We start from the raw sequence: 25309 nt of genomic DNA on the forward strand, positions 1-25309 counted from the left end.
GATGTACATTTACCATAGTATAATAGTACTGTGGAAATGTGAACGGGGCACAGTGGTAGGGCTGAGGTAGCAAGATATGAATTCTCATATTAGCATTTAATATATTTTTTACGAATGGCTGTAACAGTAACAGATTCTGTCAGTTATTTCTTTTATTTGATGTGGGATTGAAAATGTTTGGAGAAAATGTCTAGCCCTTTCCTAGGTGGCCCACTCAGATATTAACTGGGCCAATGAATGATTTTGTTCAATTTTTAGGAATAGAGTAAAAATGACCAGGCTCCCCAAATTGAGTACTTTTTGGAACTTTCACAAGACAAAGATTTAAAAAAGTTCTGAGACATCATCTTATATTTTAACCAAAATGAAATAGAACGAAGAACCATGAGAGCAATAAAATCTTTATGGTGGTTAACCCAAAGTAACACTCATTTAAGTATAGAATTAAATGGATGTTTTCAATATTAAAAAAAAAGAAGGTGGATAGAAAAAAAGTTATTTAAAAAGGTTTAAAGAGAAAAGTCTTGTTTCAAAGAATGTTTAAATTTTATTTGTTTTTTTTTAGTGAAACATATCTAACTCTGATGGAAAATATAATAAGACTAAAAAAGAACAATTTTTAAGACAATGTTTATGATATTATTCTAACGTTTCTATACTAGCTTATATAATTATGTTTTTCTCTTCATTCATCATCTTCTCTGTATCTAAGAGTCATAATAATAAGGAGAGATAGCCAGCTAAAACATTTGGCTTAGTTGACAAATCTTTGATAGTTCATGCATCTCCAAACTTTAGTACTTTATTATTGACAGCACTGTGTATTTAAATGAATGCAGCCTGGTATCAAGAAAAGAAAATGACCATATTGAAGGAAAAAACAAACAAACAAAAAACTAGAGCCTTCTTCATGAGTAACACTTAAAACTGTTAAAACACATTAAAATCCCATTTAAGAAATAGCAGAACCTAATGAACATTGGGACTGCTCAGTGAATACTAATGTGGGATATTGCTGGAAAAGTTGTTTGCGTGTTAAAATTTCTCATAGCTCCAAATGGTTACATAGATTAAGGAGAGGAACATCTGTTGTTCAAAACACAAATGAAATTTGGCAGTTCATTGAAAATATTTTTGTTTTGTTATATTTTAAATTGCTCCTTAAAGTAGTACTCAATTACTCATCTTTCTGTTTCATAACTTTCCAATACTTTCTTTACATTTTGCTTATCAATTTTATATTGAAAACACTGAGACTGTATCTGTATACAATTTATTAGTCTACTGTTAAGTAAATGGTGATAGTCTTTTCTGTGATAATCAACTAATATAGTAATCATGAAATCATCTAATTCTGAATTTAAAGTAATCAGAAATATAAATTCATCGTATGACAAGTCTACTAATTGCAGGCAATTAAGCATCACAATACATTCGGATGAGTTCTGGCCTTTGGCCTCCAGTCCTAAATCTAACATTTGTCAATTTATTTTTTTTGTTAGATACAACAAGTAATTTGTCTTGTACTTATCTGATTTTATTCATCTGAAATGTAGATATTAATCTTTAGTGTATCATTTGTCATGGAGTATGTTACTAATTGTGTGTAATATTTGTCTATCCACTCGTTTATTCATTTAGGTATTCATGTATGCATTTAGTCTTGTATCCATCAACATAAGTGCATTGAGCTTGTATTGAGATGATCGGGGTAGGTATACAGATGACATAACAGTGTCTCTGTTCTCAAAGAGTAGCTCATAAGCTCACATCAGTATAAACAAGAACTAGCCTCAATTTAGTAACTCTTCCAGACCTTATGTTGTGTTGAGAAAAATTGCCAGATACAAAAAATTCACTCCTATATATATACCTCAAAGAATTAAACATAAGTACTCAAAAAATACTTTTACACAAATGTTTATAGCAGTACTATTTCCAAAGCCAAAAATGGGGGGTAAAAATCCATCAACAGATGAATAATCAAAATGTGACTTATTCATAAAGTAAAATATTACTCAGCTATAAAAAGAATGAAATACTGATACATGGTACAAGATGGATGAACCTTGAAAACATTATGCTAACATAGAGAAGCCAAACATAAAAAGTAATGTATGATACTATTTGTGTGAGATATCCAGAATAGGTAAATCCATAGAGCTACAAAGCAGATTTGGGCTTACCAAGGGCTAGGACAAGAGTGGAATAGGGAGTGACTGTTAAATAGGCAAAGGGTTTGCTTTGGGGCCAAAGAAAATATTTGGAACTGGATAGAGATAGTGGTTGCACAACACTGTGAATATACTAAATGACACTTTAAAGTGGTGACTTTTATGTGAATTTCACTCCAATTAGAAAAAAATAAAGTATTTCCAGTGACACTTCACGTACAAGTTTATTTGGTGAAAAAAACCAATGACCATTTAGTGATTTTCTAAAGATCTCTATGTTACCTAAACACTGTAAACCAGTGATTTTTAATGCTTACCAGTTAAGGACCGTCTGCCAGGTTGTCTAAGCTGTAACACCAGAGAAGAAAGCATTCAAGATAGTGTTGGATGAGTTCATCTGTAGCTAAAGATAATGTTTGTGTTTAAAGGGGACCAGCTAGCACTTAGTATCTGGCTATCCATCCAAAGGCCTATTTTCTGAGATTCCAAGTTGATTTTCCTGTTCTACTTCTTGATCATGTATGAATTCATGCATATCCATGGTACAATCAAAAGTCTAGGACTGGTAAAGTGAAGGTAAAAACAATAAAGATTTTAGAAACTTGTTGCTGAAAAGTTTACAGCTTTGTTAAAACTTGTCACTTTTGAAAATGCATTTAATGAGCCTATTATTTTAGCTTTGTTCTCTTGCTTGATTACAGCATACATTCCCAAAACTGGCAAGCTCTGTGGCAATTGTGAATTGCCAATCAGTAAAAAATCTACCACCATTCTTGAGAAATCAAGTACAAATGTATACCCTAGCAAGAGTCAGTTGCATCTTTCTTATGGTTAAAGGATGGCATATTATATGTTATGGCAGTCTATCGATCATTTAAAAAAATAATAATTATTATGCATCAGTAGCAGTCATTTAATTTTGTGCTCTTAAGATTGAAATTTATTTTAATTCATTAAAATGACAAAAGTTAGTTTGGGGACAAATAGTATTTCTTATACTACTCATGTAGTCATTTTTATCCTATTTCAACAGTCAATGAGAATGTTAATAAGATGCCTATGATTTAATAATCACCCACATGTGTTAATGTGCTATGTCTTATATCAAGAACTTTATATTTATTATTTAATTTATTCCTTTACTCAAACTCATGATGTGTGGACTCTTATATTATCCCCATTACATAGATGACAATATTGAGGTCTAAAGAGATTAAGTAATTCCTCCTTGGCTATTGGACTAGTAAAATGGCAGACATAGGATATGAATCCTGGTCGATCTGACTCGCGAGTTTGTGTTCTTAACAATGAAATTTTAAAAATTTCTTCTATTAAAAAAATGGGAAAAAGCTGATAAGACACCAGTAACATTCATTTAAATTGTAAACATATATTGTTTGCATAATATTTGGAAGGAAATAAATGCACACACAAATATAATATACGTATGCTGGATACCGCTTACATAATAGCATTTTTCAATTTAGTCAGACCAGCTTTTCCTAAATATAATGAGTGATACAAAATCACTCTACTAAAATCACCAGACTATACAGAAGTGCTAATACAATGAAACTCATAGATACAGAGAACAATGATTTTAATTTAGGCTTACTACAAATTAAGAAAATAGTTCTAATTAATTCAACTGAACATTTGAGAGTTAAATGTAAGAGTTCAGTTAAAAGTGAGAGTGTTTCACTTTTACTTACCATTGTGCAGATACATTTCTGAGAAAAACCAAAATAGCTCTCATTTTGTCCTTTCTTTTCCTTCCTTCCTTCCTTCCTTCCTTTCTCTCTCTCTCTCTCTCTCTCTCTCTCTCTCTCTCTCCTATCTTTGTTTTTAATTAAACGGTCAGAGTAAATATTCATTTTTACTGTTTCTCCATTTTTAATCCTGTGTGCCATACTCTTTTTCTACTTTATTCCTATTATCACCTGCTTTTCTAATTTAAATGTTAAACTATATCACTTATGTGTTTTCTGTTTTAAAAATCCTTTCAACTTGTGATTTTAAATTCTCTGTCTCTAAAAGAAAGAGAAAGAAAGAAAGAAAGAAAGAAAGAAAGAAAGAAAGAAAGAAAGAAAGAAAGGAAGAAAAAGAAAGCAAACAACCAAAAAGCAAGAAATGAGCAAGAATGTTCTCGTATCTTTTCAGTATTTGATGGTGGTAGTGGTTGTGAGCGCTTTTTACTGGGCAGGCTTTACCTGATATAGTGAATGATCAGAACTTCAAGTTACAGATGTTTGTTAGCCTTCTTTCTTAATACAGATAATTTGTTTATATTTATATTATTATTATTACACTATTCCTTAAGCTATATAATACCTAAGAGCTTGTTTGCTTATTTACCATCTCTTTTTCCCTTCTGCCCCAGGTTGGGCTCTGTTAGCCTTGAATCTGCTGTCCCCTATCCTACTGATGGGAGCTTTGCAGCAGCTGTGGAAGTTTGTCAGTGTCCACCAGGGTATACCGGCTCTTCTTGTGAAGTAAGTTTGCAAGAATATATCCTCAGTGCATTCCAAGTTCCTTCGTCATTGCTTTCAGTAAACTGTTCTAAAAAGAATCTAGTCCCCCTCCCCCTGTCAACAATTGCACAAATGATACTGTATTATTTAAAGAAGGAACCTGAATGTCTGCCAAAAAGTTATGGCTTTCAAATAGAGTGCAAGTCACATAATACCTTTTTGAAATTACGTTTCTTTTTGAGCTATTTTGCCTTACAGTAGCTGAAAAACTGATGCTTTTGTAAGGGTCTGTTCCTTATTAAATCAGTCAAAAAAAATAGGATGGATGATAGTGGAATAATATTTCAAAATATTTCCCCTTTTTTTCCACCTCAATACTTACAAAAAAGGTATCGCTATTTTTGTTTTTACTTTTTCTCTATTTTTTAATCCTGGGTACCACCACTTTCTTTACTTTATTCCTAAGAATACAGCCAAATTGCATTCATCCGAAGGATACAATCTTTAAAATGTCAAGAACAGAGTATATGAAAGAAATACCTTGATCTAGAAAATCCCTACAGGTCTTTGATTTGTATAGCACCTAAAGTTTGAGATATTTATTGTCTCAATATTCTAGATTCATAATGATATTAATGTTTCTTACTTAATACCACAGTGTGTCATTTTATGGTAATAATTTATATTTACTTCTATGTATTTTCTTTAGGTAGCTTGAAAATTGATTTTGCTTGAAACTTGGTCAATAACGTAAACACCATTTTCCTGATAGAAGGCATGACTTGCGGATAAATAGAAGCTTAAATTCTTTAAACATGGTGCCTTTAAGGAATCATTTGAGTGTACTAAGATGTTCCACTTCAGCACACTATGCCATTCATAGAAATACTCTAGGCCTTGCTTTGTCAGTTTTCTTATACTTGAAAATAATGCACGCTTCCAGAGAATGAATACACAGCATTTAGAGTTATATTTGTGACAAAATGTATTTTCTTTAACTGTGCTCAGATTTACCTACCTAGAAACACAACTAAATGTAGTTCGTTGAAGTATTTACTTTTCCAAAATTCTCTTAGAAAAGAGAAAAATATTGGGTTGTTGGAAAAGTCATGACACATTTTTGCAACAAAAAACAGAAAAAGTCCGTCATGACTTTCCCGACAACCTAATAGCTGTGGAAATGAATTAGCTCTATCAACTCAAATTTGAATTTACATGTAAAATACATACTGTATTTAATGAAACATATTCTTTTATTAAGAGCCTAGCAGTTTTTATTTCAAACCAGAAAACTCCCTTTAAAATTTTAAGTTCCTATTTCAATTGGAATAATAAAGACCTTGATTCTATTCTTGCTTTAATACTTATTCCCACATTAGAAATTCTCATACCCTTCATCATCTTTTATACAAGTTCCAAATGCCCATTAAATATAAAATTGTACGGTTAGAATTGTTTAACTGGCTATACTTTTTGTTTCTTCTCTCCTTTCTTCAGAAAGATTGAGAATCTTTGGTACATTATGCCTTAGATGCTGAGGGAATTATTAAAAAGATTACATCACAATCCCTGTTCTTAAAGACCTAACAATCTGTTTAGGGAGAAAGAATAAATACCTACAAAAATTGGATCACAGCACTATATAATTAAGAGACCATAAGTGGTACAGAACATAAGTGCAATAATCCTTCAAAGCGGTGAGCAATTCCAGTGGAGAGAGATGTCACACAAAGTATCCTGGAATGAAAACCCCTCAAATTGGGTGCTAAATAATGGTAACAATTAGGTAGGAAGAGGAAAAAGAGGAAAGCATCCCCGTGTAGAAGAGGCAGAACAAAGAAGCAGAGGAGTAATAATGAAAGCCTCCTGTGCCTCTCACACCATAATTGTTTGATAAAATCACTGTTTGGTAAATAAAATAATTTAGCTGAATCAGGAGAAAAATAAATTCTGGAACTCGAGTTTCTCTCTGACCTCTTCATTTCTTATACTCTCTAATAATTCCTTCTTTTCTTTATCAAAACTTCCTGTCCCCAGACTTACTATTATCCATTCTTACCCTATTCGGATTTCATTTGCTTTATTACTGAGTTCATAAGGCCAGACACTCTACCTTTGTATCAGTAATGTCCACAGATCCTTTAAGAGCCCAGGGAATTCCAAAGACCATTAATATTTTAATTCTAGATTTCAAGAAACAGAGCAAACAGTACCTCTTATTTCTTCTGGGACTACAATGTTTATTCAGAATCATTTTTCTCTTTTCTGCTTGACTTATAAGCTCCTCTATAGTTCACCTTTCAAATATTTTCTGTTTTCTAGTATCACCACAATGTATTTCACTTGAAAGGTGGGACAGGTGAGGAAGTGAAAGCAAAGTGGGGTATTGAAAACAAAGCCTTTTAATTCAAATCTCAGTTTCCCCTTCTATATGATGGGAATATTAACCACCCCTTAGAAGTGCCCATACTTTCATTTAGCTAACAGATATTGATGGTCACTTATTTTGAGACAATCAAGACCTAGACATGGATGATAACGTAATGAACAGTACAGATGCGATCCCTGCCCTCAAGGACATTACATTTAGTGAAAGGCTAGACTGTATACCAGAAACCAAATTTAAATAAATGTGATAAATGCCATGAAGAAAATAAACAGGGTACCCCAAAAGAGACACTGAGAATAGGCATAGGAGGAGTAGATTGGAGGAAGTACTTTATAAAAGGTTGTCAGGAAAGGCTCTCTGAAGTGGTAACATCTAAACTGAGATTAGGGTCACCTATGTAAAAGGAGCTGATGAAGAAGCCAGATAGAGTTTGGACCTGAAAGGAGGCAAGTATGGCTGTAACTTAGTAAACAAGGGGAGAATGGCAAAAGATGCTATTGGAGGAGCCAGACCAGCCAGATCTTTGCAAGTGTGATAAGAATTTGGGACTTATTTTAAGTGCAATAGGAAATCATTTGAAGGCTTTGTGCTGGGTGGTGCCATAACCTGAGTTATATTTTTTGGAAAAAAAATATAAATATAGTGTGAAGGATATATTGTAGAGGGCAAGAATGGTAAGAAGATTGGTTAATATGCTATTTTGACTGAACATAGTGATAATGGTTTGTGTTAGGCTAATGGCAGGAAATGTAGAAAGACGTGTTTATTCTACATATATTTTCATAGTAGAACCAGTAGGATTTACTGATAGATTACATGCTAGAGAAGAGTTGAAAGAAATAAAGCTTTAATAAAGAAAGAAAGCGTGGGAGAGGAGTAGCTGGGGAGGAGAGGAGGGAGGATGGAATCAATGGTCCATTTTAGAAATATTAGGTTTGAAAAGCTCGTGAAGTGTAGATCTCAATTTACAGTTAGAATATGCAGGTCTTGAACTCAGAATATCTGTCTGGTCTAGATATATGTATTTGGAAGGAATCATCAACTATGGGACTGCATAAAATTACCTAGCAGAGAGTGTAATAAAAAAGAGAAAAGTAACAGTGTCCCCGGGGCTCCTGACAATGAGAAGTAGAGTCAAAGAGGAGGCAGCAAAGGCAGAAACTTGGGGACTGTGATGTCATGAAAATGACAAGTGGAGGGCATTGAGGGTAAAAGGAATCTACTAAGCCAATGTTGATGAGAGGTCAGATCAAACATAATTGTCCATTGGATTTGGCTCCCTGAAATTTGGTGACATGGACAAGAGCAGTTTTAATTGAGTGATGGTGGCACAAGACAGATTAGAATGGAATAAATAGTGAAAGGAGAGTGAGGGGGAAAGATTTGTAGAGTACTTTTACAAAAAAGAAAAGCAGGTCGGTAACTAGAAAGTTATGGGATATTAAGGAAATAATTTTGTCATTTTTGTTATTTCTGTTAGTTAATTTTTGATGGACATACTAGATCATATTTTTGAACTGACAGTAGTGATCCAATAGGAAACAATGTTATTACTGGTGCAGTACAGAAAGGTAATATTGGAAACACAATAGATAGTGGAATACAGGTTAGAAGTGCAGTGATATTCCTTTGAGAGGGTGAGGAACCCTGCATGCCCCATCCCCTCTGTTTCAGAGGGGACTATAGCAAATGGAGATATGCTTGTAATTCCAGACTAGATAGTGGAAAGATGGCTTCCAAAGGCTTCAATTGTCTCTCTGACTAAGGAGATGACATCACTGGCTGAGAAAGAGAAGTAAGGAGAAGGAAGATGTGGTTTAAGCAGCACATTTGCAGAGTATAAAAATAAAGCTTAATCAGAGTTCCATTAATAGTTGTAAGAAAAGAATACATCAGTTCTCTTCCTGTTACCAACATCCTTAATTTCTATCCCCTTCTGGACACGTAGCTTCACTAGTTTTTAGAAATGTATATTACAGAAGAAAATCTCCTGTATAATGAATCTAGGGTGGCAAACATTTTAATGGGAAGACGTTATTAAGGGATGGAAAATTACACCTTTTCTGTACTGTCCAAATTAAGAGGAAAGTTGATTTTGCTTTCCTTTCAGATATGAAGTATTGACACATCCTTTTTTTATGTGTTTATTATTGATGTTCAAATTTAAGAATCCTTATATCCTGAGGCAGGAGGAACATTTCTACCAATATACAACACAATTCTATATACTTTATTACTTCAGTGATGTCTCTCGTTTTCATTTTCAACTGGAAAAAAAATGGCCTTTTCATGATATAGCATGCTGTAGTTACCCATCCAGAAATATAGTAAATAACCCACAAAACACAATTATAACTTGAGGGAGACCATAAGCTCCTAGGGAGCAGCAATGTTTGCCCCCGCTGTTTTGCATCCCATCCAGTTTGTAGTAATCCCCACAGAATAGAAACTCAATTAAGACCTGTTACTGACACAGGTACCCTAAGGCCCAAATGCCCTTTTAAAGTCAGAATTTTGTTTTTATGTGATAAAGTGTTTCATACTTGACAAAAGGAATGGCGAATAAAAGTAAGAGTTCTAGTAGAATAATACTATAAAATATCAAGGGAGTATATGGTAAATAAATCGTAAACTGTTTTGTGTCAATTTGAGAAAGTATGATAGAATGAAGGGAATTCAGAATGAAAGACATGAGTTATATGTGTGTAGAAATCAGCGGTGTATGTGATCAAATGTAAGGGTGGGGGTGCTACCTTTCTTCCAAATCGTTGCAAAGCTCCTTTGAAGTGACGGTGTTGAGGGCAGTTTGTATGTGGGAAAGGAAGCACGTTCCAGAGAATCAACATCCTTGGGATAACATTAGGTGCTAAGATAGGCTGTGGCTCTCTTAAGAATCCTTTTATGCTGGTTGCTTGTTTTTCAGTACCTTTTCCTCTATATTCCTGTCTGTGCTTTTTACTTTGAGACTGTCACATTTCAATTCTTTATATCTCTACTTTATTTTGCCATTTCAGAAGAAACACCAAGCTAATGCTTCCTCTAATCTCATTCCTGCCAATAACACTAAGGTCAGTACAAAGCCTCAATGTCAGGCGGCATAGCTCTGTAGCAGTGTTTCGATCTTGACAAAGTTTTGACAAGCACGTTTGCTGAGTTGGCTACCTAAATAATTTTTTTCTTTATCCAAAAAAGACAAAAAACAAACCTGATTTTAAAAAATCATTGAGATTAACTTGAAACCTTCTCTTTCTTTTAGTTGTGTTGGCCTAGGCACAGACGAGTTAATGGCACAATTTTTGGTGGCATCTGTGAGCCATGTCAGTGCTTTGGTCATGCCGATTCCTGTGATGACATCACCGGGGAATGCCTGGTAAGTGCTCTCTTCTTTGGGGATGCTGACTGACAAGACTGAAATCAACTCAACTGGCCCTGCGATTCAATTACTATGTTTGGGGCCTTAAACACTTGAGTCAAGAAGTGATTTGACAGACATCTCTGTATTGAACTGAATTGGAAGTTGAGAATGCCCTTTCATATGTGCACACTCTCTGAATCACAGGTATTAGGAAGTGTTTATTCATATTAGTCCATGGGTTGAATTTGGATCAGATACGTTAAAACAAAACATAACTAATGACTGAGATGCTGATCTACCATGAATATATATGGTTTCAATACCCTCTATAAATCTATCAAAAACAGACTGTACTCTAACAGGAAACGATTCGTATCCCCATAATATGAACGTAAACTATAACCTTTGTAATAGACATAATTCAGTTTTTTTCACATTGAAAATGAGAGCATACTGCATTTTTTATTTTTAAATTTCCTCATTTAGCTAAATACAAAGCATCATATCTAGATTAAAAAGTAATAATCATATGCAATACATATTCACCAGGGCTGCTTATTCCTACAATTAACTTTACACTTTAACCAGAAAAAAATAAATAAATAAAATAAAGCTCTACAAAGGGCAAAGCACTTTCTATCCTGCTAAGGCCTTGGGTTGGAGAATTACACTGAATAGACCATTCTGATTAACTCAAGGGCTTGCTAGTTTTATATTGTCTGACATGGCGTGAAGCTTGAAACAGCACTTCTCATTTCATTAGTCTTGCAGAAACACAATTTGAAATGGTGCCAATTTAGGAGGATATCATATTTTCATCTCCCTGTAGAATTTAAGGCAGACTTTGTTCTCAGTATTTCTTAATGTTCTCCCTTTCTCTTGCTCATTTTTCCCTTCCTTTCTTCTACTTAAAAAGTTTATAAGAAAAATCCAAAATGAAGATTTGTGGCTTTTGTTTCAATGTAATTCGTCATTTAAGTTTATTGATGCTTTTTCTGTTTTCTCTACATAGGATTTTGTTTAATTGCATTGCAATATAAAGCATGATAGACTTAATTTGTGGATCAGTGGATTTTTCAAATGGCCTTTTTTATGAATCGAAAGTCTAAGTGATTTTGATTTTAATTACAACATAAGTCTTTTAAAATACTGAGTTACCTTTAAACACTTTACTAACATGGAATAGGAAATATTTAGACCAAAACTGATAAGACAAAAATAAATATATCACAATGCCAGACTTACGATGCTGCCAATAGTAATATTTTATGTTGAATTCATTAGCATTAAATCAGATCATGCTGTTGGTCCATTTGGCTTTGTGATAGTTGTAAGAATGGAAGTCCCCCCCCCACTGCCTTTTTTTATAAGAATAAAATAGTTTCATTCAGCATAATTTTGAGAGGGAGAAGGGTGACAGCAATGGTTATTTGAGGCTTTTTACTAATGAAACTGAGTTTATTGACTGTTTCGTGGACAGGAAGATAGGATCCCATCTTCAAATAACAGAGGGAATCTTAGGGAAACAGAATTCTAGATGATAGAGACAGAATCTAGTGTTTTCTGGATTTCCCATTGTGGCTGATAAATAGGTGATTGATCATGAAAGATATTTTCTGGAGACTTTCAACTCTCCTTTACCTGAAATGGTGTTGATAGCTAAGTGCTGACATCCCATTTTGAGCACGTTGGTCCGGATAAGATCCACAAAGAGAAAAGTATTTGAATGTTGCAAATCAAGGGCATTCTTGTTATTCACTTGACCAACGCTCTAGCCTGTTTATTATTTACGTTTTCCTCCAGCATTAAATAGATAATGTATGAAACTTACACATAAATGGCTTCTTAGTTAGCTTGGTTTTGAAACCTGATTAGAAATGAACTGAAATTTATTTTTCATATCAGAACAAAATCCAGACCTCTGTTCTAGTGTGGACCTATATGAAAAAGTCATTTTAATTCAAAGGACATTTGAAGTGACCCTGGGAATATTCAAAGCCACATGGGAAGATTGCATACATGCTCCTTGTCATTGTTCTTGTGATACATGATATGAACAGACATTTGGAAAGCAGTTTTGTATCAAGGCACCTATAAAAATAACCAGCACATCAAAGTGAACCTTTCTTTTTTTTTTCAGTTTTGGTTTCCAGTACATTATTGTCTAATGTGTTATAGTTTCCATTGCAAAAACACTTGAGTTTTAAGATTAATTTTAGTGTTTTCATTAAGCAAAATAAGACATTAGGAAATGTAAGAAGCTTGTACATGTTATTTTTCTTTTAAATCTTTAGTTAAAGAAAAACAGGATCTCTAGGTTGTACAAGGATTTCAGTTAAGGTTTAGAAACAACATTTTCAACTAGGTTAAGACATAATCAGCTTTATGATCTTATTTTTTAAAACTCCTAAGCCTTTGAAGATATAATTTTGATTGTCATTATGATAGTATGCTGAGAACATTGCAAGAAACATACAATTTTTCTGCAATACCCAACTTTAGTTAACTTGAATCTTAAAGGAACTAATATGAAGATGAAATGAAAGAGGGAAATCTTTCTTCCACTTGACCCGTGCTTTGCGCATTCCATCCCATTATGCTGTTATTTAGAAAACTGTTGATGGTGAAGCTAACCTCTGTGCTATCTTTGAAAAAGGACTATTAAATAAATTTGAGACAGAATTCAAAATACCTTAAAGAAAGCCTATTTTCAAGTATCACCAGATACTAAGGAATTACCTATTCACTTGTGGTTCTGAAACTGTCATGGGATTTCAGAGCTTGAAAACTTCATAAATCATAGGCTTTAGCCCCCTTATTTTACACATCATAAGTGAAAGGTTCAGAGAGTTAAATAAGTGGACTTTAATATCTCTATTATTATCTTCTACTTAAATAAAGAATCTGTCTTTCCCCAAGGAATTAACAAGCCATGTTCAAAAGTATGTACGTGTGTGATTTTTATTAAATCCACTTACTAAATGTAATTAAAATTGAGCTTCTCTGAAATACACTGAAAATACACTTTATACTGAAATAAGTGATAATTCAGAACTTTCATTAAATTAGGTAGACTATCCCAGTGGTCACCCAGATTGCTCAAATTTAGCTTAAAATGAATTTATATTTCAGCTATTTTCTCTATGTATTTGGTTCTAATCATAACAAAGTTTTTGCACTCCTAAGAGCTGATGAACTCTTTATTAACATGAGAAAAAATATTGCAATTTTATATGCTTGTAAAATTAAAAATGTATTTCAGTCATAATGAATCCAAGCTGTATGATATTTAATAGGTACTAGATAAGTTTTATTGTACCATTGGAGACTGAAGAAGTTCTGTCTACACGATGCCAAAACGTCATGCAAATTTATCTAATTGTGCTATTGGAAGCTTTATAGACAATTCCATTGCTTGATTAACTGGATTATTCACCTTTAAACCAGTCTTGATGAGTTTTGTGAACACAGTCTGAATTGATGAATGTACTTTAATTAACATGAAGAAATCAAGATATAAATTATTTTTATTCTTTATTTTTGAAAAGGACATGGATTCAATAAATACTTATTGACAGAAAAACTCAGTTTTAATTTTAAAAAAGTGTCTAAGGGAAACTGTTATATCCCTTGTGATTATATATATATATATATATATATATATATATATATATATATATATATATACACACACACACACATATATATATTTAAAATTTTTCAATATTCTCATTATTTATGAGTTGAACAATCCCCTCATAGATGTAATACATTAGTGCATTGTCCAAACGGTCAGAGTCCATTAAGATCCAAATTAATCTCTGAAGTAAGAGGTCCACAGTCCCAGAGGGTTTGTATGATTAGTCACCCTTTTCCTTAAATCAGCACTTTTAAGCTAAACAATTGCTTTTTACCTAGAATCAGCTATAGTTTCCATTGAACATACTTTATTAGGGTCCTATGGCTAGTCACACATACACATACATGCACAATCACATGTACTTCTTTAAAAAAAACATTTAAAACTAAAAAAAAGAAAAGATGATTTGCATTATGAAAAAAATTATAGTGAATTTCAGTCATCTTTTTGCAAGTATACATATCCTGAAACTAGTGTGTGGTTTATAAGCTAGATATTTAATTAATTTTCAATGCTATCTCTCAGCTGTACAATTGATCATTTAATGTGGGAAGTTATTCTTCCTGGAAGGGAACAGACTAATGGCTCTGTAGACTTATTTTTGGTAACATGTTGTTGCTTGAGACCAAAATAATAAACTTTGATGTGCATTTCTTTCTTAGCACTGTAAGGATCACACAGGTGGCCCATATTGCAATAAATGTCTTCCTGGTTTTTATGGCGACCCTACTAAAGGAACCTCTGAAGACTGTCAGCCCTGTGCCTGTCCACTCAATGTCCCATCCAATAAGTGAGTAACAAACCTACTTTCATGAGCTGGGCATCCAGTTCTATAAGTGCATTTTTGATGTAGACTATACTCTTTCTCTTGTCACACATGAATAAATAATAAATATATGCATAAATTTCTCAGGAAGGTAATATGAGTTTTTTTAAATATAAAATATTTAAAGTTATGACTATTCTGCAGAATTTTTTATATTTTAGCTGTAGTTTTAGTGATTTAATACGTAAGAGAAAGAACTCAAGTAGAATTTCTAAACTAACTCCAAAGAACAGACATATTTTATACAAACATGTACACATGTGTACACACACACACACACACACACACATTTTCATACTGTGATAAAAAAAAAAGACCATTGATATAAATGCTGCTCATTTGTGTCCCAGTCTCACACTATTTATTTTTAAATCTTGGGCAAGTCACAAACCCCTCAAAAAGGTAAAATGAGATCAATCTAGTGGGTTTTTAAGCACCAGTCCTACCCCTTAGTTATCATAGGGTATATCATATTATCATATAATATCATACTCTGTGTGTGTGTGTATGAAGTTTATCTTATCAATACATTTATAGTGGTGAGCATTATATTATAAATTATAGAAATATTAAAATATGGGTGATAATTAGCATCTTATTTTGCATAAACTAGATCTTGAAAAGGTTTACTGCAAACTTCATGTAATTTTTCTAGTCATCCAGTTTTCTTTCTCTTTGTTCATTCCTTTCTCTCTCTCTCCCTCCCTCTCCCTCTCCCTCTCTTTCTCCTTCTCCCCTCCCCTCTTTTCTCCTCCCTACCCTCCCACTTTCCTCTCTTTCTTCCCTCCTTTCATTCTTCTTTTTTTTCTTTTTTTTTCTTCTATTGTTCACCTAGAATAAGAAACTCTTAAAGAAAACTTTGAAAACTATATATTTTGTCTGGCCCTTCCACTTACCTTTTAGGGGAATACTCTATTTCAGCTGCTCTAATTCACATTCCCTCAGGGTGGCCATCATTAAGTAAATCCCTAAGCAAGAAAATGAAGCCTACTTTTTTTTATTTAAATGGGGCATACTATGTTGAACCAAAATGAACTTTTTTTACTAGTAAAAAATTGTAAGTAACTATGATTTTAAGTAACACTTTTTTTGAGAACCCTTTTAAAGAAAAGCTTGTTGCTTAATAAAGTTCATATTATAGTGTGCACTTTCCAACTATTTTAAAATGCTGTATAGTAACAATTTGTGATGATTTTTAAATGAAATCTGCCAGCTATGGTTTTTAGTGTGAAGGTGTTATCAAGTTGGTCATACTCTGAGGTCTTATCCGAGATACTACTAATGAAAATGGTGTTTTGTTTGGGGAGTCAATGAATACTACAATCTAAAGACTTTGAGAATAATTCTGTCATTAAGTTTAGGAAGTTCTCATTGGAATCATGCTTCTTACTCTTCAGTTCCCATGAAACCCTGGTCCTCCTACCAACAGCCTTCCTTCCTCAGAACTTTCCACCTTAGTCATTGGAAAAGATGAGAAAAAACTAATATTTAATGAAAACAGACTACTATATTCTAGGCATAGAATCAAGCACTATATTTGGTATTAGTTTATCTTCAAAAACAACCCAAAAATATGGGTATTACTACTCCCATTTTATAGATTTAAAAAAATTTTTTGAGTGGGAAAATAGCACTATGGTATCATTCTGGAGCTAGAATTCTTTGATTTACATGCCAAGTTCCACACTTTCTGACTGTGTGACTTTGGAAAAGGTACTTAAATTCTCTCTGTGTTAGATCTGTCACTGTGATAATTAGGACCATTTCATAGGGTTGTCATGAGAATTACATAAATTAAAATACACACAGCACTTAAAACAATGATTGGACATGGTGAGCCCCAAATAAGGATTATTATCAAGTAACTTGCTCAGAGTTATAAAATATTAAAATATCAGAGTTGGAATTTTAAGTCCATCTGCTTTCCAGTCATCTACAATCTATGCTGTGGACTTCTTTAACAAACCCACTGCATTTTAAGTGATAACATTAAAATCAACTAAATGGGAAATTGAGTTAATATATATTAGTGATCTAATCATTTCTAGAGTTTAAGGCATGAGCCTGGGTGGGCACAAAACTGAAGATCATTGGCAACCAAGGGTGTCAGAGAAGAGGGAGTGGCAAAATGGAAATCTGGAAAATAATGAATATATGAGAACAAATTAAATTCCTTCACAATTGATTCGTCAGCCTTTGCTTGACAATAATATGATGCAAACCTTGCTCTCTGGTGTATTTGTGAAGGATTAGATCATGCAGTGGAGGTCCTACCCATTCAATATGGCTGAATTATTTCTCAGGAACCATCCAATGTACACGAAACCCATTGTCCACACGATCTTTCACTGAAGCAAGCAGAAGGTTTGCACCTCTCCATTCATTTGCATTGAACTTCTTCTCAAACAAAATGTCTTAGGGACTAACTTGCACAGCTGTCAATCCAGCAGAGCTGGCCATTCACAGTACCATGGGAATCCTAGACTAATACATTTTTGCAGCTGTGTAATTAATTGAACATATAGTGCTTATGGATTAATCCTCAGGCTGTCCAACATTGCTATAAATGCAGAGGGGCCATCTACAGGAGAACTTTGGGTAATTATAGGCATTAATGGTCCATCCTTCTCTGTTTACTATGTTTCTATCTTAATAATGGGTTCCAATTGTATTTCTGAAAGGAAAAAAGAGTCAGCAAGCATTAAAACACCATCCATTAATGCTAAAGGGACTGAGGTCCCAGGGTCCAATGATTGTATTTCCTAAAGTATGCGTATGTTAATTCCAATTTTGTATTTATACAGATCTTGGTGGTTTTTTTAAAAAAAAGGCAATTCAATAACAATATTGGTATAAGTATTTAAACATCGTTTCATTTATATTAAATAATTATTAAATAAGTAATAATTTTATCCTTCAGGTAGAATTGGGAATAGATTATTTTAAATTCTATCTTTAAATGTGGCATTTTCATAGTAGAAAGAGGGGACAGTGATAATCTGCTTATTTATAGCATCCTAGAAGATTGTATTCAGAATTATAAAGTCTTTTAAATTTAAAACAACTTGGAAAATTTCCTGCATAATTGTGATGAGAAAAATTCATTTTAATCTAATAACCTGGTTGTTTAACATCACTACATAATGGGACATAATGCCTTAGGGGCACTCTCCTGTTTAAAAAGCTTTTAAACAGCCATTACTGGTATAATCTGAATTAGAAACTCTGATGAATAAATTGAATATAATATTGAATACATTAAACATGAATATGTTGATACAAATATATTAATATGAATGTATGATATCCATATGACTATCCCGTACATATAACATATAATTCAGAAGATGGGATTTGAAATTTCACAGGTTATTCAGAGAAAAAAAATCAGCTAAACGTTGCTCAACCTTCATCTAAAAGTATAAAGCGTAGTGATGATTTTGCCTCGGTGATTTATCTATTTAATCCCTGGTCATAAATCTTATAAATCACAAGCATTTTGGCTCCAAATTTCTTACATCATATTGCTAAATAAATCAGATATGTAGGGAGATAGAGATAGATTGGTGTATTTTTCATGATGTATGAATACAGACAAGCATATACTATTTAAATTATACATATATATCAACTTCATCAACTTTTCACAGTGTCCACACTTTGCTTAGCCTTCTCATCTTGGTGATGTATATATTCTAGCTATAGATTGTAACTAGGCAGTAAAATTTATCTCTAGAGAGAGAAATGAAATTGTAAATATTTCAGATGTTTTATATTCATTAATTTCTGGCATCACATTGCTTATAGATTAAATATTATATGAAAAAGACACACAATTGTTTGCCTTTGAACACTCAAGATGTGTTTGAATAGATATTATTGAAATCATAGGTTTTCATCAGTTATGTAATAAAATTAGAGATATTCTTGACACAAGGCTGGACAGAAGGTAGGCCTCTGGTAAATTCTATCTACTAATTTTGTGAATACTTTTTTGTTGGCATTGATAATGCTAAAATTTAAATTTTTGAAAGAATGGGGCATTTCTGGAGCTGACCCTGGAGCTCACTCATGGGGCCACAGTGAATTATTGTTGTTAAAATTGGTAATTATAATAGAGAAATATCATTCTCTAATATTATTCTAAAGCAAAAGACAAATTTAAGAAAACATTCAACAGTATTTTTTAGGAATTTTAGGCTGTGTTAGATATTTTAGAGCACTTTCCTACACAGTATTTTATGTTCATATGGGCAATAATGATATATCATACTAGTCCCATAAACTCCAGAGAAATTAAATGTCTTGATTGTGATCATACAGCTTGCTTGTGGCAGAACCAATATTAGAACCCATATATTCACCTCTCTGTGCTTCTTCCAATGGGGCTATTGAAATAGAAACAATTTCAGAGACATTGAAGAGAGAAAAAAAATTAATAGAACTTAATACTAGACCAACTGCTGTAAATGTTCATCGTAAAACATGACTCTAGTTTGGCAGGAGTTATGCTAACTCAAATGCAAGGGAATAGAGCAGGATGAGAAAGTCCAAGTTTAATTATTTAATGAGTAACTAAATACCTTAAAATTTAAACAAATCAGTATACTTTGGCAGAAATTAAAGTATTAAATTGCAGCCATGATGTATCGTGCCACTAAGCTAAGAGTTTGCTTTCATACTTTTTAGGTATGAAAGGCTTTATTAGGTAGATCATATTATCTCATTTTGCAGAATGAAAAACTCAGGTTTAGAGAAATATAGCATCCAAAGACATAGAAAATAACCCAGTTCTAATTACAAAGCCTAATGATGGACATTAATTCCGATTTCATAGTATTTGCAGATAACTAAAGAAATATGTGTTTACTTAATGGTTCTCCTAAGGATATGTAAAAAGAAATCACTGAACTGAAAGAAGAAAACACTTATGGATAACTTCAAAAATCCATGTGTCCAAAACTGAAATCGTGAAGTAAATGAGTTTTCCCTTCATTTTTCTCCTCTTCCTCTCAGTCCTCTGCTCCTCCTGTGGTTGGGCTTGGACATCCTCATTACCCAGAGCCCCGGCTTCCTCACTGATGCTTTGCAGCGTCTCATCCTTTTTGGATTTTCTTTCCCTACTCAAGTGTTTCAGGTTACAAGTAGTTAAAAAGAGTCCCTCTCCCCTATTGTATGTATATACAAACACATAATATGCCCTAATTGTCTGACCCTCATGATGGAAATATTATACCAGTGACAAAAGGAGTGCTTATTCCGAGGCAATTTGTTTCCCTCTTGCATTAGCTGTGAGAAAGCTCAAAGCCATGTGTGGATCGGTCACTATCAAATGAATGTACCTTACAAAATACACTTTGCACTCTAAATATACCCTTGATTTTCTATTATTTTTAGTGTTTTTTTTTTCTTTTTAACCTTATTGTGTCATTTTATCTTAATGTACGTATTTTGATAGAAATACTTTCTTTTTGGAGCAAGGCTAATTGTATCTACATGTATTTATTCATATATACATGTGTTCACATACATAGTCATACACATATACACATATATGTACTTATAAATTAATGATTATAAATATAAAAAAATCTATGTTCAGCCATTAAGAAGGACTATTTGCATGTGCAGATTCTTGCTATGTAGTCCAAAAACAGCGTCTCTTCCTCCCTCTATTTATGGAAAATGATTGCTGTTCTTGGATGTCTTGTGTCTTCTGTGGCATGTAGTAAATAATTCAGGAAGCAGAGCTCTCTCTGCCAGTGCAGAGCTAGCCAACTAGAGTTAAATGGCATCATCTTGGAATCACTTGAAGTTGACAATGATCTTACAGTTCCCTCTTTCTGTCACAGAACAGTTAGCTTCATATTTTAGCCAAAAACAATGTCAAGTTGCTGCATGTGCCAGTCTGAATTCCATAGACAATTTTTGTTTTCCATGTTTATTTCTCACTCTCACTTTATTTTTGGTGTTGAATGCCACCTTCTCCATAGTTATAACTGTTATAGCCATAATGGAGAGAACCATCAGTTTAAGTTGTTTAAAGAATATTGAAGCACAAATACGACTGTATTTTATGGGACATTTTATTTAGATGCATTGTGTCAAGTATTTATATGACCAAAAGTTTAAACTCACTTAATTCTTATCAGTAGGTTCAATGCTGGTTAGTTACAGAGAGAAGAGAGCATCAGATTAGAGTTCAGAAGCCCTGGATCCCATGCTAAATTCTCCTGGCTATGACCTAGGGCAAGGAAACTCATGCCTGCCCTGTCATAAAATTTTGGGAAAATGTGATAAATTTATTTGAAAAATTGCTCAAAAAATGTGAAGAGCTAGTTAAATCTTCCATATTATTGGCATTGCTTATTTTTTTTCCTTAAAATGTATTGATTTTTGTCAGTGATGACATTTTACTTTCCTTCTGTCAGCTTTAAGTGATGTATGAGTACATTTAAGAATTTGAAATCTATTTTATAAATAGTTTTAAAGTGTCAGAAGCCTTGTCGAGCACCTTTAACTTGACATAGTAAATTGATTTAGGGTTTTTTATAAATAATTGGTGTGGCTTTTTTTCAGTCACTATAGTCCCACATGGGTGGGAAACCTAGGGCTTTTAGCTAGTCATCCTCCATAGATGATGAGATAGTTATAGAACACCAGTCTTAAAAGAAGGTATACACATTCTAGAGATTTGTCAGAATCCAGTCCTTCCTTTTATATCTGAAAACAACAGCAAATCAAGTTACAGGATAAGGAAGGGAAACTACTGGGGCTTTTTTTCACTTTTACTTGTGCCTCTTCTTTTCAGCACAGCTACACTGCTTCCAGTATCACCCACAGTGAGATTCCTTTGGGTCACAGGTGGCAAACCACAGGCTGCTCTCTGAAAGATGGTTCTCCTCTCACAGAGAATAGGTTGAGTGTGTCTTATTTCTACTGTTCATGGCAGCCACCAGAAGCCCTTAACATGGAATCTTTTATCTAAGTAATGTTTGTACACTCAAGATATCCCAGACCAGGCTCCCCGACCCCACTTACATCAACAGATTCATTTAGACTTTCCACTAAGTTGAAATATTTCAAATGATAGAACTACTTGGTTCTAATAGCTTGTTACTATTAAAAACATAAGAATTATTACATCTTTAAAGGACAACTATGAGTTAACCCAAGGGAATACTATTCAAAACTATTACATGTGATCTGATCGGAACAAGTTAAGAAAGTATCCCAAAGCCATGCAAATGTCAGGAGTGGAATGAGACCAGGACTTGCAGTGCTTAATTTGTTGTTCTCTCTATAATTCATTTAGCCATCAAGCAAGACTCTGCTAAATTGTCCTGTCATATATAATAGAAAATAAATCTATTTAGGTAAGACATAATGAGAGAAAGATTAATTGGGGGCATTTGCTTTTAAAATAGAAGAGCAGCAGACCTCACAGAATGCAAAATGGCCGATGGCTCTTCAGAGGGCCATCATGTCAATCTGGGGGTAAGGTTTCACACATGAGAGGTATCTCTCACAAGGCAAAGAACCATGGCTGGAATTGAACATACTTTGAAGGCTAAAGCTAGCACGTAATTTCTCTGCTGTTTCCAAATTTGGGTGTTCAACTCTGTTACTTCAGACCCATACTGAATATATGCAAGAAGAGAGGTAAATTTTAGAACATGCCAGAAAGATGTGAAATGGCAAGGTTGCTTTGGTTTCTTTGGTTTTATTATAAATTTAGGCAGAATATGTATGCATGGTCCCTTCTGAACACTTTTTGGAGGATTTCATCTGTGTAATCAGCGTACACATGGGCAGCAACCTTCTCTCTCCCTCTCCCTCTTTCTCTCTCTCTCTCTCTCTCTCTCTCTCTCTCTCTCTCTCTCTCTCTCTCACACACACACACACACACACACACACACACACACACGGTAATGGTACTCCACCACCACCATGACTACCACCATCACTTCTACTACCACATACTAAATTTTCCAAAATCCCTAACAGATTTCCCTGGGAGGCTTCAAATTCAGAAGGGTTTAGCTGGAAAGCTAGAATGTGAGGCTGTATTTTGCCAGGCCTGGGAAATCCCTAAAAAGGAGCAGCACAGTCCCACTTGTTACTGATGATCATAGACCCAGAACAGTCAAAAGTCAGTTAATAACATGTCACATGGCTATTGCTCTCCACTGGGCTATATTCATGTCTGCAGAAATAGCAATGTCATTTCATCCTCCATTGGCCAGACCCTAATCTCCGTCTGTGAGGCGAGAATGACCAGCCTGTACTTTTTTGTCACTGTAGTGCTGGAGAAAGAGAAATGAAAATATGCTGCTAATGACTTTGTGTATGTGCTTCTTCCTTGTCCCTGTTGTGCTCCGACAACATCAACATAGCTTTAGCCCGACGTGCCATTTAGACCGAAGTCTCGGATTGATCTGTGATGAATGCCCTGCCGGGTACACAGGACCCCGCTGTGAGAGGTAAGCACGCACTCCACTGTCTTTCAAAATGATTTCTACCTTGGGAGCTATAAAACCACAGGCATTATCATCCTGTGCACTACCCCAGGAAAGCCGCCACACTCAGTGAGACGAAATCAAGTTTCTCACCACACTTGTCAAACAAATGCGTTATATTTTTATAGTTTGTTTATTTTCTAGAAATTGCTCTATAAATCTCCACTCACTCAGAGAGTGTTTGATTAATGTTTTAATCTTAAAGGTTAAGCATTAACCTACAGTTTTTCTAGAAAGTATTACTCAAGTGGAAAGTCATGTACTTTAAGATTTATTTTACTGTCTACATTGGCACCATTTATTTTTCATAATTAGCTTTTTGTCCTTAAAATGTGGCTTAAGTGTGTAGTTCATAGTTCAGCAAGTGGTTCAAAATTTACCTTAAATATAATTTGAAAATAGAAATAAAATGTAATTTATTATCATGATTTATGTCCTCTGTGCACTTCTAACCCAGTATTTTAATTCCTGTTGATTTTACGAGGCCGCTTTGCAGTGAAACCATAGATATTACTTTATGTGATTATTTTTCCTCCTGAAGCCTTTTTGAAGATAAGGTTCTTCTGGATTTCAGTTTCAGTATGAAAATTATGCAGAATTCTCTATTAATATCATTGACAAACACAACACCACCTCTCTGGTTTTAGCACTGAAAATAGTTCCCTTTGCTGCCATCACTGGGGGTTGGGGAAACAGAGGAAGTGACCTGCTTTCACCCATCATCACCAAGGCCAACACCACAGAGGGCTATTTCTGCCTATCTTTTCCTGTCCTCTTGGCAGCCCTCACCCCTATTTCAACTGGAGTGCATAAAGTTAATGAAGCAGGAGCCAATCTCCCAGACAGAGTTTAGTCAGCAGCTAGCAGTCTGTGGACAAAGTGCCAATGACAGTTCCTAGCAGCAACAAGTACTATTTGTGAGTATGGCAGCATCTGTAAATTAGTAATGGAAGACAGAATTGAAGCAAGGATTTATTTGCAATCGAGAAATTGGAGGTCTTTAATTCTTTTTTTTAAAAAAAGAGGGTATGTGTGTATTACCTTCCAAAGAGCAGAACATGTCATTGCCAAGACAGATTTACATGAAATGCCTAATCCTACCCCACCCCAACCTCCAGCTGACTACAGACATTTTTTTTTTTTAGTTTAGCAACTGGAAAATGACAGCAAAGCCATTAAATCCACTTATGTAGGTGAACATAGTCTCTGATGTATTTGTATTGCTTTGCTTCATGTTCTGTACTTTTTATACATGGTAGACAATAGGTTCTGCACCATCTACAATTTAAAATCTTACATTTTATTGAACAAACATCTGTTTAGCAACTACCATGTGCTAGGCGCAGGGCTAAACATAGCATATAAACAGATATTATACAGTCCTTACCCTCAAGCAGCTCACGTCTTTAATGTGGGTGAGAATGGTTGAGTGTGTTCTGGGGAGAATTCTAATCTGGATGATAAAAATCACCAAGGAAAGAAATACCTGGCAGAAAGAATGATTTCCTTTCTAACATCTTTATTAACCTGATTAAAAGGAAGATGGAAACAGGCATATGCAGTTTATCAAATAGCATATCTTATCTCCAGTTCAAGTTTTTCAGTCAAAAATAATCTTGAACTATTATTACTATATATAGAATACGGATATCATAGTTTTATAGCCAGAATTTGGATGAGGGTCTTCTGAGAATATGAGTATTTAGTGTTTATCATTTCTCTGTATATAAGCCAAAAAGCCCATTAGTTGGGTCCAAAATATTAGGAGAATCATTTTGTGAGATGTGCAGGTTTCAGTGGAAGGGAGGAGGAATAAGGGTCAGGGTAAGGAGGTGCTACTAAAATCTTATAATCAAAACTGTACTGAAAGTGATTGGTGTAATCAGTTTATGCACGCCATCTACATAAAATCAGCACTGGAAAACTAAAGCAGTG

The 25309-nt window shown here is 34.0% G+C and overlaps 1 protein-coding gene across 1 annotated transcript in view; it reads left to right on the top strand.

Moving 5' to 3' along the window:
• LAMA2 (laminin subunit alpha 2) overlaps positions 1-25309 on the top strand; it is a gene marked incomplete at its 5' end in the record, with an annotated part of 435223 nt that overhangs the window by 189656 nt on the left and 220258 nt on the right. The window contains 4 exons of the mRNA XM_019630849.1: positions 4555-4666; positions 10291-10404; positions 14692-14819; positions 23252-23338. Coding sequence (XP_019486394.1) covers positions 4555-4666; positions 10291-10404; positions 14692-14819; positions 23252-23338 — 441 coding nt within the window. The remainder of the gene's footprint in view (positions 1-4554; positions 4667-10290; positions 10405-14691; positions 14820-23251; positions 23339-25309) is intronic.

The sequence above is a fragment of the Hipposideros armiger genome, unplaced genomic scaffold (assembly GCF_001890085.2).
Source record: "Hipposideros armiger isolate ML-2016 unplaced genomic scaffold, ASM189008v1 scaffold_957, whole genome shotgun sequence".
NCBI classification, from domain to species: Eukaryota; Metazoa; Chordata; class Mammalia; order Chiroptera; family Hipposideridae; genus Hipposideros; species Hipposideros armiger.